The sequence below is a fragment of the Larimichthys crocea genome, chromosome I (assembly GCF_000972845.2).
Source record: "Larimichthys crocea isolate SSNF chromosome I, L_crocea_2.0, whole genome shotgun sequence".
Taxonomy (NCBI): Eukaryota; Metazoa; Chordata; class Actinopteri; family Sciaenidae; genus Larimichthys; species Larimichthys crocea.
The window spans coordinates 14,713,091-14,726,048 of NC_040011.1; the positions used below are offsets into that span (position 1 = coordinate 14,713,091).

Genomic DNA, 12,958 nt, shown 5'->3' on the forward strand with positions numbered 1-12,958 from the left:
TGAATGAGCTGTAAATAAAATGAACTCCTTCACTGTATTCGTGTCTGTTAAACATTTCAATTGAAAATAGAGAGTCCATATTAACCAAATTCACAGGACACATTTATAGGACAGAGATTATATCTGGGTTATTTGTGTCCAGTGTAAATAATTGCTCCACAATTGTTACTCATGATCTTACAGTAGGTGGTGCTCTGAGGATGGGCTAAAAAAAAAAGAAGAAAAATTCAGATAGACCCAACCGACCACAAACTTGACCGGTGGCAAAGTCAATGTCATAAAAGTAACAATGAATCACACTAGATAATCATAACCGCTGCCGTTTATGATTTCTTTTCAGTGAAATGAGCTATTGATAACCTGTGTGTGCAGTAACATGGAGCTTATGTTTAGTATTTTTATTTGATAAATGACCTATATGACTAATGAATTGTCATTTATAACAATAAATTGTCATTGGTTAATCAGTTAATTGATTTTTTGAGTAAAATATTTAATAATGGTTCCCAGTGTGTGATTTGATTGAGCCCTGCTATATGTAGTGACTGCTTTAAAGACCTTTGGTGTCAATATTTTGCAGGTGTGATCAACCCTGAGGAACCATGTCGGACAAGATGTCCAGCTTCCTCCATATTGGGGACATTTGTTCCCTGTATGCAGAGGGCTCCACCAGTGGATTTATCAGCACTTTAGGGTAAGTCTTCTTGTTTTCATGGGAGCTTTCACCACCTCAACAGACCCATTAGCTCATGCTGCAGGATTCCAGCTGGATGGATGGATGTAGCTTCAGACAGTATCGTCTCACTGTGCAAAATACACAAGCTCATGCTCCAAAATAACTACCTCATGTCATGATCTACAAGGTTGCTATATTTCACCTAGAGAGATGGGAAACCATAATAGATGAATTTATGCAATGGATGGATTTAATGTCTCTGTTTCATCATGGTTAGTTATGGTGAATGTGTTTAAATGTGTTTATAAGTGATGTGTTTTCAGTGAAACAAATTGAACCCAGTATTCAGAGGTGAGAATTTAGGTTAGGTATTCAGAAACAGTTGGACCTGAATTAATAGTTAAACTAGGAGGAAATAAATGATGGCAGAATACCTTTCTATCTTTAAACACAGACTGAAGACCCACCTCCTCAAAATGGATCTGGATTGAGTCTTTTTCACACTAAATGATTTATCTTGGCCAGAGTAATAGGTAGAACCTTTTTACTGTGCTGTATTTCTTTATTTTTACAGGAGAACCAGATAAAGCTTGTCTTTTTTTTTTTTACTTCAAAGTTATTGACTCCTACATGTATGTAGAGTTTCAGACATCGACTGCAGTCAAATGTCTATTTTCCCTTAATCTGATGTTTTGTTTTTCCTATCTGTAAATATGGAGCAGCATGCCGAGTCACTCCTCATAACGGTGTCTGCTAAATTTGGTAAATGATTTAAAGAGTAAGGTAGTCTAATTTGAGAAGTGGATCTTGCAGCAAAGCCATAGTTCTCCATTTACTTCCTTGATATTGTGTGCTCAGTTGGCAGTGCGCACTCAAATTACCCTGTCTCTTCCTGTTACATTCTGAGCACCATTTATTTAAGTGCTTGACGTTTTCCCTCCTCCTTAATTGTAGGCAACGAGTTAAAAGTGCATCTCATTATGTGCAAAACGAGCAAACCTTGACATAAATTGACGGTCGGAACAGAAGGCTAAAAGCAGAAGATGCAGTCAGAGAGATGTGAATGACAATATTTGACAGCACATCCAGCATGCCAGGCACCATTTTCCAGACTTTATTTCCTTGCACCAAGCACGTCTCTTTTCTCATCTTTCTCGCTGTTTTTCTCCCCCAGAGTGTTTATTTCATGAGGTGAAATGAGCGAAGCATCTCTGTTGTGCTCTCCTTTTTTTTGACTCCTGCAATCTTCCTCTTCTTGCCATGTCACTATTTTGTTTGCCACCCTCCACAGGCCGTTCTGAGCCCTCCTCTCTGCCACCATGCTCTTTCACAGTATAGTGCTGTGCATCACCCACCATGGCAACAAATGTGTGCACAGCTTTGAAGACTGCCACCATGACAGAGCTCGTTTGTCAAATTTCCCGTCTCGTATTGTTATGCCAAGTAAATGGTGGGGTGTGTTGGTGCCCCCCCCCCCCCCCAATGCTGCTGTGAGTGCTCCTGTTAAAGAAAAGAGCTTAGAGGACGGAACTATAAATAGCATTATTGTATTAGGTGTTGCTTTCGCTGTCAGTGTACTGAATGTGACCCCTGAGAGACAGCTGCAGCCACCTGGACAACTCAGAGAGGATGCCATCTGATGTCTTGATGCTGGGAGACTGGGATGTAGCTGTGATGCTGTATCTTGACCTTGGATGCCGATGACCCTCCGAACCCTCTCTGTGTTCTTTTTGGGCCTTCGCCCAAGAGCACATCAGTGTGATCAAGGCTACGCCTCTTTATTCCAACAGTGAAGACTCTCACACCATGTGCTTTCTTTCTTCAACATGACGGTGCTCCTGCAGCGCAGTCTATACTGCATGAGCTATAAAAAGATGTAACTGACTGGACCAGCCAGAGCATCCTACTGAAGTGCTGTATTTATGCTGATCTACTACCTGATAGTATTCCCAGGGGTTTCCCATGAATTCCTGGGACTGATAGTGCAATCAAGTTTAAAATGAAAAGTGTTTCACATATTTTGTTCTATTATTATTTGGAAAATTTGCCAGACAAGTTTGATTAATGCTTCTAACGAGAATGATGAGGTAGCACTGTTGTTGCATTCTTGAGGAAATGCCCTGTTTCACTGTTGTTTAGACGAACAGTGATGGTACAATCTATCACTTGTGCCCCAGTTGAGAAATATATAACCTCATCCTCTCAGTCTTTGAATGACAGCTTCTGCTATGCTGCTATTTCTTATCATGATACTAAATAAATAAATTTCAGGCAGGAATGCAGAGTAAACCTGTTACCCTTGCTCCGTTCATTTTAAACTTCAGAGAGCTATCTCAGCACAGCCTTTTTTGGTGTGTGGTGGAAGAGGTTCAGACAGTTTGCCTGAATGCTTTGAACTCGGGTGTCCAATGAAACAACTACTTGATTTAAATGAAATTAAATCTAGTAGCTTCTATGTCCTTTAGGCCTTTATCGCTGTAGACATTTAGATTTCACATAGAAGGAAAAGTACTGGTGTTAATAACATAAACAAACAACATTGTTGTTTGTTTTATAAACAAACAACATTACATAAGACCTTTTCTCATTTCTCAGTTTGTACATCCTCGATTCCTTTCCTCACCTCCACTCCTCACTTTCCTCCCATCCACTTGAGATGGGAGCAGAGGAGGTGAGGAAAGACCCAACAGGCACTTAACAGAATGAGACATCCTTTCCTTGGAGCCGTCAATTTAAAGTGATGTCAGTTGAATAAGTACATTATGAAGTGAGGCACAGCAGCGAGGCGCTGCACAAAGTTTTATTGGACATTTGATCGTCTTAAATGACTAACGTGATTAAAAGGCACACTTACATTCGTGGAGTCCTTCTCCCACCACGCTTTGCATATTCCAGCTCTTTTATACTTTTATACATTTATTCTCTTTTATATGTCTCGGGTGCCATTAAGATTTCCACAAAGGATACACCTGTGCATCCTTGCACGCAGCTCCTCCAGCAGGCCTCCTCTCTAATGCATTTAACAAATTGAGAAATCCTTCGAGATGGCATGCTTGGATTGATTTCTGGGTCACGGGATGTAGAACAGTGTGACACAATAAAACGACTCATAAAACATTTGAAATGTGATTCTTAAATCAAGCATTATGTACGCCCATGTTTACTAGCTGGCTGCCTTATTCACCGCCTTTTCTGCCACGTTGCTGTATATGTTGGTGTGTATAGTGTTACACCATTGACACTCACACCACAGTGGTAATATTAGCTTGATCTGTTTGTTCATGTATGGAATATGAAACCTTTTAAAGGGTGTATCGACATTTAAAGTTGCATGACGTGTCTTGGTTGGTTGACTCAATCATAATGATGGCTTTGTCCCCAGGCTTGTGGATGACCGCTGTGTGGTACAACCAGACACAGGTGACCTCAACAACCCGCCCAAGAAATTCAGAGGTAAGGCCTCAAAATCTCTTACTTTGTACTGTACTTGGAGATGTTTTGATGTCTATGGTATACTGTGAGACAGGACTTATGGCCTTTTGAGTGTATTAAATTAATTATTATTGTTTCCTTAATTCGACAGTAGTTGTTTTACTTTTCAGCAGTTCTTTCTAACGAGGTCCTGATTTGATTACCTAAAATCCAAAGAAAATCGTATCTAACAGTTTCATCTTACTTTTACAAACCGTTCCATCAAATAGCTGCTATTTACTACAAAGTAGTAGCGTAAGTGTGTGCGCTTTTTGTCTTCAGAACAGCTTGAATTCTTTGAGCCTTTTTGCTTCATGCTGGTTAGATATTGTTGGTTCAATAGTGCTCGCACATTACAAATCACACATTCATGCTGTGACCCTCACCTGTGCTAAAAGGTGCTTCACTACGTTTGAATTTAGAGGCTGTGTAGTTTCATTGGATTGGCATTAAGCCACCTTTGTGTTCCTGAAACCATGTTGAGATGGTAATGGTTCTGTTAGCATGCTATGATTGTTAGCAACAACACCAGTGACTGCTGTTGCATTCAAATACTCACTCGGAAAGAAAAGGCCCAATAAAACACTTGGCACACAATTACACAACCAAGTTCTGCCAACTTCAACTTTTATAGCAATTTCGGACCCTGTCATCAAGCACTATAGAAATGGATGGTGATCTGACCAGGTGACAGCCTGGTGTAGCTGATGCATTAGCCACTGAGTGCATGAAATTGGCTGCCACTTTTGAGGAAATACATTTATAGAAGTTTTGGCTGGTTTCCGAGGGAGGTCTTTAGCAAGTTAGAGAGAGTGAAATGACAAAATTTCCAAAGTCGTGTCCATTTACTCTGAATGGCGTACTTTCCAAATGCGTTAAATTCAATTAACCTTTTTTATACATGGCAAGCCTTGTAGGACCTTATTTAACATGTCCCTGTCATTGTTATAATTGGTGCTCCATCTTTCATCCTTGAGTGATGATAACCAGGAAGAGGATAATGTCAAAAGGCTGACTGACTGGAGGACTGTATTCTCAAAGATCTTTTCACCACATCATAGATTTGTAAATACATCCGCACATTGTTTGATATTCTATATCATTTGGGCTCATTCTGGTCGCAACCTCACTTGAATGTCTGAATCAAAATTCTGTTGGATGAAGCCATTCACAGTTAATACTAGGAGAAGCTAGTGGAAGGCCCAAACAGTCAGCGAGCCCTCTACATACTGTAGCTGGTTTATATCAACTCCAGTGAATCCAAAAATGATGAACAGAAATGAAAACCTTGTCATTACTACCCTGTACTTTATAGTCATATTGCTTTCAAGATGGACATTTGTTATTTTATTACCAAGGCTGCACAGCCATAGGGCTGGCATTTTAAGACTGAATTTGTTTTATTGTCTCGGCATACATAATAAATGACCTTGCATCTACCACATGTGTTTTTGTTTGTAGTCCTGGATCTCACAATAAATGTCTTCTTTCAGGCAGATTACCAGTCAGAGATAAACATCAGGCACATGACAGCAACCTGCCATTCCCGCTAAACATCTGATACCAGGCTCTAACCTGACAGCATGGACATCTGCGCAGATTAGCCAGCAGCTATATAACTAAAAATAAAACATAATTTGTTTTTTGTGCAGCTCCATTGTTGATTTGTTTCAGGTTCCTTAAACTATTATGCCCTTTGCCCCCTTATATTGCATTTTAATTGGACTGAATCTAAATAAATGGCCTCTTGGGGCATGGGGACCTGCTAGTATGATAGCTAGTCATGAAACAAGACTCAGTGCTTCATTAAATTACATGCTTATTTACAATAATGTTAGGATGTCAGCTGCTCTCTGTTTCCCTTAAGGTGGTTCTACACACGACCTACTCATGACCCCATATCACAGGTTGCATATGTCTCTGAGCTGGGAACATTTAACTGGGACCAGTTATGTAGTAAGTTGTTTCATTTTGAAGAGTTTTAGAGTTCCAAAGAGGTCAAACTCTCTAATTAATCTCAAGAAGTAAGACTAGTTGGAAACCTTTTATGGTCAATGTGTGATGCTGTGGCCAAAAAAATGTTGGAAATGCAGCAAGGATGTTTTTCCATCTATATCTTTGGATGTTTGATTTGAAAGAAAACTTATTCTTATTCTAATTAATATTGTTTAAAATGAATCTCTCTGCTCTTTGATTGGTTTCTATCTGCAGGATGTCTCTTGTTTTTCTATGACTCACTCTGTATTGTTTTGTCAGAGTGATTGTGATCTCTAGGTGCTCTAGCTGTGCACTCGCCCTCATGCGCTTTGGCACATGAAGCTGTTTTCTCACCAACTCTGCTCTCTGCTGGACTGTTAAAGTGTGTTAACATCGTCTTCACTTCTCGCAGCAGTAGGTTTTATGACGTATTCCACTTTCAGTATTAAATATTGCACTGCGACACGCTATGACGCCTTTGTGAGTATGAACTGGTCATTGATTCCTCATGAAGTGCGAACCCAGTGGAAAATACACCACTTCTGCTTCGTCCTTATCCTCCGAGCATCCTAGGATTTAGGGGGCGAAGCCTGTATGAAACAGAATATAGTAATGTACTCTAACTCTAGGTTCTATTTTTGTAGTGTTATTGAATCTCAGGACTTTGCAATATATTGTGGTCCAATCAAACTGGGTGTGCTCCATTAGTCTACATCTCAGGTGTTTCTGTTTTTCTGGGCACCTGGTGTATATCTGGACACGGTGCTCTGTAATGAGGCAGATGTTCTATTGATTTGTCTGCTTGCGTATGCCCTGTTCATATGATTTTGCACCTGCAGTTACACTGCTCGTTGGTTCATAGCAGCTAGAACTGACTCATCAGTAACGTGGCTGCCAGGCCAAAGACATTCTTGATGTTTGAACAGCATGGTGTAACCCTGGTGGAGCTTCATCATGGCCAGTAAAACATTTCAACAATGTGAATTCATCTTGTAAAGTAAGGAGCATTTCTTTGTTTCCTCAAATTGATGGTCTAACTCAGAATTTGCTGTCTGCGTAACGCATTCATCACAGTGTCGCGTCGGCTTTATTTACTAAGTCACCAAGAGCAAAGTGAAGGTGGAGCAGTGATGGATGAAATGAACAAAAACTAAATCTGTCTTTACCTACCTGGGTACCTAACTGAGTCACCATTGCAGACTCTGCCAAAGTGTGTATTCAGAGCAATTTTCATATCCACGACTTGTCTACGAGCAACTGCTCATGCCACTAAAACGATAACATGTCATCTTGATTCAAACCATTGAGAAAGTGGCACGTTAGTGAGTTGCTTCGTTGGTCATAATTTTGATTATCTTTTACACAAAAGGCCTACTATATATACCAGTTTTTGTACCAGGAAGAATTCTATAGATGAACAGGAGATATGTGCCAGTGTGCTATGGATTTAAACAAGGCGCTGCTTTGCCATTTCACTTGCACGTTTCTAACTGAGCTATTCAAATCATATTCAAAGCTCTGGTTTAACTCCACAAAACAGCAGTTACAGCACACTAACCCTGTTTAAACGAAACATAGTATTGACCCCTATATGTCATACAAGTAGACTTTGTCAGATATGCAACTCTAAATATTCAAAATGTAGTTTCCATTCCAAACTGTTTCCACATTATAGCACATTTAGACATGTACACTTAAATTGCAGATTTGTGAGTAAAGTTAGTGTTCAGAATTGGTAATTGTATGTCTATAGCCCAATATAACAAATCACAATTTGCCTCAGGGGGCTTTACCATCTGTACAGCATACAACACTCTCCAGTCTCAGTCCCTCAAACTCCCCAAAATACCTCCTTTAGCAGACATAGGTGATTGCTGAGTCTCATTGCCAAGTTATGAAATAACGATGTTTTGGGTTATGGTAAATGGGAAACAGAAAATTGCTCTGAGCGAACCACCCTATGCAACAGGTGGTGTTTGTGGTCATCATATTTGATGACTGGGAGCAGGTCTCTCTCATGTCAGTGGCTCCTGTGTGTGTGTGTTTATTCAAATACAGGCTGATCGCATGCTGCTGTGTATCAGACTACATATGTGCTGTATCTTTTTGAGTGTTGCAGGAGTGCTGTGAGGGTTAAATGTTTCAGTGCTGTGTTAGCAGCAGAAACCTGGAGGTTGAAGTTTATCAGGATGATATGAATTTTTTTAATGTATGCAAAAAAGTAGCTGTCACAAGGCTAATTTAGATTAAGATTTTTATTTACACAATGAAAGATTCACTTCTTTTTTATGTTTTTGTTTCACAGAGGAAGTATAAACTACAGTCAGCAGCTGGTGACTGAGGGAGACAGAGTAGAGTGGTTGTGACCAATGAAAGAGCAGGAGGTGGTCTTACGTGTGCAAAATAGCCAACCAGTTTGAACTTGAGAGGTTCACGCATGAGCATTAACATGGAAGCAACATAATGTTGTTAAAATATGACTATGAAGTTATACAGTGGAAACGTGGATTATGGTGATGGAAATATGAAATGATTTTTTCTTATTTCTTTCTGTTATAACTGCTGTGAATCCAAGATGATCGGCTACAACTACAAATCTTTCAACTGTCTTTCTCGAGTCAAAGTCAAACCTTGACAGCCTACAATCACATATCTCCGCAAATGTTTCCAACAATGCCCAAATCCAGATCAATCTGTAATTTTAATCCGGTTGAAGTGTGTTTTATGGTATGTTTTTTGCATCTTTTGGATAAACACAGGATACTTTGGATATATCAGAGAGTGAGGAAGAGAAAGTCAGGAACAGTTTCTGCCTGATTCATGTCAGATACAGTAGAATTTCATCAGTAATGGTGGTTGTTTAACAGTGAAGACAACTCCCACGATAGTTACAAACAGTGCTGTATGTTTAATTGTGTGAGTTGTAACAGATACATGAATTAACCTGCACTGTGCTGTAATCGTACCCTCTGCTAAATACTCCCCTGCCCTGCCATGAAATTCACCTACTTCCCAGCCTATTTTCTTCTTTTCTCCATAACCCCCAATAGCTCATCCCTGGCAGACAGATGTTCTCCCAGTGCCCCATTTTCCTTATTGGTCCTTGGCTTCCTTTCCTCCACCCTGTGCCCCATGATGGCTAATCCCTGGAGACCCTGACATTATTTTTATCTGGGCTATAGTTCATCAGGTCCCCTGTACTAGTTAGCATGCGATCATACTGCCATACCTTATCATGTGCAGGGATTTTTAGTAATAACGTTCCCTGTATAGTTTCCTCCCAGTTCAATCAGAGGGTACATATGCAAATGTGCATATATATTATGTATATAACATGTACCAGTCTGCCATTATTGCGTAACAGCATACATTCTTGCTGGACAGTTGAGCAAGTAAACCAGGAAGACTTCATGTCTTGACTGAGTCTCCATTGTTAAAACATGTATGTGCGAGATGTGGTGTGAAGTTTTGGCAGGAGGTTTGGACTGACTGTGGGTGGGATGTCTGAAAGCATCAACAGTGCAATAAGGTGACCCAGTAGTTGTCCCGGCTAATCCACAAAGTCTTGTTGATGCCAAACTTCATTAAAGATGTTATCATCTTTAAAGTTCTATTATCTCCATTAATTTGGTACCAAATGTGTTTTGTTATTTATATAATAAAATATTAATTCAATCATTTATGAGAAAAAATATGCTCTGTCCAGTTGGTAGCTGTCAAACTGAATCACATATACTACTTGAATATACACTTTATTTAGCCTCATAGTTACACAAGTTCTCATTGCATTACTGTTATTAATAATATGTGCTAAATACTAATTCTAATATTACCAGTGTACCAATTGTATTTTGAGTTACACCTCTTTAAGATGACATCAGGCAATTTGATATCTGGTGAAAAAAAACAGACTGTATGTTGAAGTTTGGCTCTTTACTTCTCTTCTTGTCTTTCCTCAGACTGTCTTTTCAGACTGTGTCCTATGAACAGATACTCAGCACAGAAACAGTTCTGGAAGGCAGCAAAACCTGGAGGCAACAGCACCACTGACACAGTCCTCCTCAACAAACTCCATGTATGTTTCCTCTTCACCTTCATTTGTCTGCTCTCCGACTTTTGTCATAGTCAAAATAAAGGATTATTGCAGTGAGGTCCTGACCCCACTAGGTGTCACCAAAGCTTCTTTGGGGGATCACAAACCCTTCTGGATTTTAAAGATTAAAAAAAATACATACTGTAGGTCTTTATATAGGCATTTAATTCATTTCTGTGTAGAAGACATTGTTATTTTTAAAGTTCAGATTATTAAAACAAAGATCTAAACTCACAGGATAAAGACACAGTGAAGCCTCGAACATGAGCTATATTCACAGAGCCTTCAGTTTGCTGAACAGCCTCCCCATCAAAGAGAATAATACACTGAATTTGTCAATAAAGACACCGGTAAAAATAAAACATACATAATACAGACAGAATTGGGAAAAAGGTTTCTAGAAATATCAAGAAACCTCACCTCTGGTCATTAAGAGAGAAGTTTATCAGTGCTGTTATTGTTATTTATTGAATATTATATGAAATATGAGGTCATTGGTCTACTTAATAATCAGAAAAGGCTACCTTAAGATAATAGTTTAGGATCAACTTGTAACATAAAGCTTGAGTCTTGTATCGATGTGAAATATGTATGTCGTATAACTCTTTACAGGGTATATTTCCTTTAGCATCTCTTCTCTTTGCTCTTTGTTTAAGCATGCTGCTGACCTGGAGAAGAAGCAGAATGAGTCTGAGAACCGCAAGCTGCTGGGAACAGTCATCCAGTATGGAAATGTAATTCAGGTGCGTTCAGAAACCAATGAGATAACGCTGTATATATAGACTCTAATTCTGTTTTAATCAGAAGAGTTTTAAATAATTGCCACAGCACAAAGGTGTCCTATAAAGTTGTCTGTTGTAATGTGTTATCTTGCTTTGCTCATTGCCCAGGTATGGTTTGCACACATGTAAGAGATCATCTGAAGCCAAGAATGGTTATGCATTCCTGCTCCATGTGCAATGTACACAACAGAGACAGTACATAGAGTGTAAGGTGTCCTAGATGCAAAGTAATCCAGTAAGCGTCAATTACTTCTTTGTTTGTCAGCAAGTCATTTTAAACATGTTTTGGTCAATGGAGAAAATCATCTGCACACTCAAATTTGTACAAAACATTAAACATACTTTAACTGTGTTTCATATAATACACTGTTTAATACAGACAGTGTGTGTCAAAGTGTCATTGGATACACTCTGCAAACTCACTGGTTCTAACACCAAATATCACATTGTAGGATTAAGTTGGGCATTCAGTTAAGTCGTCTCTAGGCCCCAAAAATCTGCAGAGCTTATGATTCCAGTTTAGTCGATAATAGATTATTTCTGACAGGTCTGGGAACCGTTGATTAAGTGGCTGAAGTAACAGAGGTCATGTGAAGCATTTAAGGATAAGAGATTTTAAATGCTTAAATCATTTTGAGAGGAAATAAAGACACCAAACAGTTCCCGCTCTGTTTATTTTCAGTGAAGTGATCCCTTGGGTCCAGACGGTGACATATTTCCATTTTTGTTCCAGCTTCTGTCATTCTTTCCACTGTTTGCATGATGTCATTGATGGTAGCCACGTGTATTGTAACCATGTAACGTTTCTTGTTTTGCCGACAGTTGCTGCACTTGAAAAGCAATAAATACTTGACGGTGAACAAGCGCCTACCTGCACTGTTGGAGAAGAATGCCATGAGAGTGACTCTGGACTCAGCAGGAAATGAGGGATCCTGGTTCTACATCCAGCCTTTCTACAAGCTGCGATCCCTGGGAGACAGTGTGGGTAGAGCGGGGTGTGGGATGCAAGTTAATTATGCTACATGACTTTCCACAATGGAAGTCACATGGACTCACATTTAGCTTGTTTTTATAGCACAGAACAAAACATAGATAGACAGTTAGCACAATCTCAGCAGCAGTTCAAGCTCCTCCGTCTTTCTGTTTAGTTTGGCTTCAAGTTATGAGGAACTACACGCAAACTGATAGTTATCAGGCTATGTTTGTGAGTTATTGTTGGTGCTTTGGTGATTTTGAGACGCATTTTATTATAACCTGCCCAAGGCAAACAACAAGAATGTAAAACAACCACTCCGAACATTTCAATTATGGAAAGCCCCAAATAATCTTTTACCACCAGGATGGTTTACTTTCATAATGCTGGATCAGTTACATAGATAATGTTGGATACCTAAAAGGATCTAGACCATATTTACAAGATGTTTGTGCAGATGAAAGGAAAAACAATTATTAATCAATATATTTTCTACATTTTGTAGAAAACCTTTAGTGGCTCCAGAGGGACCTGCACAAATCACTTCAAGTGAAGTTAAAAAGAAGTGAGCTTAGCACGCCTCTCTAGTTGGCTCTGCTTGAGGCTACACTAGCTGCAACTACTGTAGCATGATTAAACCATCAGTGGTCTAGGTGGTGACTAGATTACCCACAATGCAAATGGAAAAGACAAACGCATAGATAAAAAGAGATGATATTCTGATGTTCTGCAGCATTCATTATTACTTGGAAAAAAAGCAACTCTCACTCCAACAAATTCAACGATGCTATAGGAGTACAATCTTAGTAGTAGTATAGTTTTTGAGAATGTAAGATATGGAGCTATAGGCACATGAACCTTTGCTGATCACCTGCTAGTGGCTGAGACTGATAGATGGCTAATTTTCTTATTAAGTTGCACTTTAATAATCCACATGGAGCAATTGGGACAGGTAATGCATGGGTCGATGACCAACTCCAGTTTTT

General features: G+C 39.3%; 1 protein-coding gene across 9 annotated transcripts in view; it reads left to right on the forward strand.

The window, feature by feature from the left end:
* The window catches only part of itpr1b (inositol 1,4,5-trisphosphate receptor, type 1b), an 82,754-nt gene that overhangs the window by 1,019 nt on the left and 68,777 nt on the right, over positions 1–12,958 (forward strand). For all 9 annotated transcript variants that reach the window (XM_019267298.2, XM_019267301.2, XM_019267299.2 and 6 more), the window contains exons 2-6: positions 581–694; positions 4,059–4,129; positions 10,084–10,199; positions 10,874–10,960; positions 11,822–11,980. In XM_019267298.2, coding sequence (XP_019122843.1) covers positions 603–694; positions 4,059–4,129; positions 10,084–10,199; positions 10,874–10,960; positions 11,822–11,980 — 525 coding nt within the window. In that variant the 5' untranslated portion in view covers positions 581–602. The remainder of the gene's footprint in view (positions 1–580; positions 695–4,058; positions 4,130–10,083; positions 10,200–10,873; positions 10,961–11,821; positions 11,981–12,958) is intronic.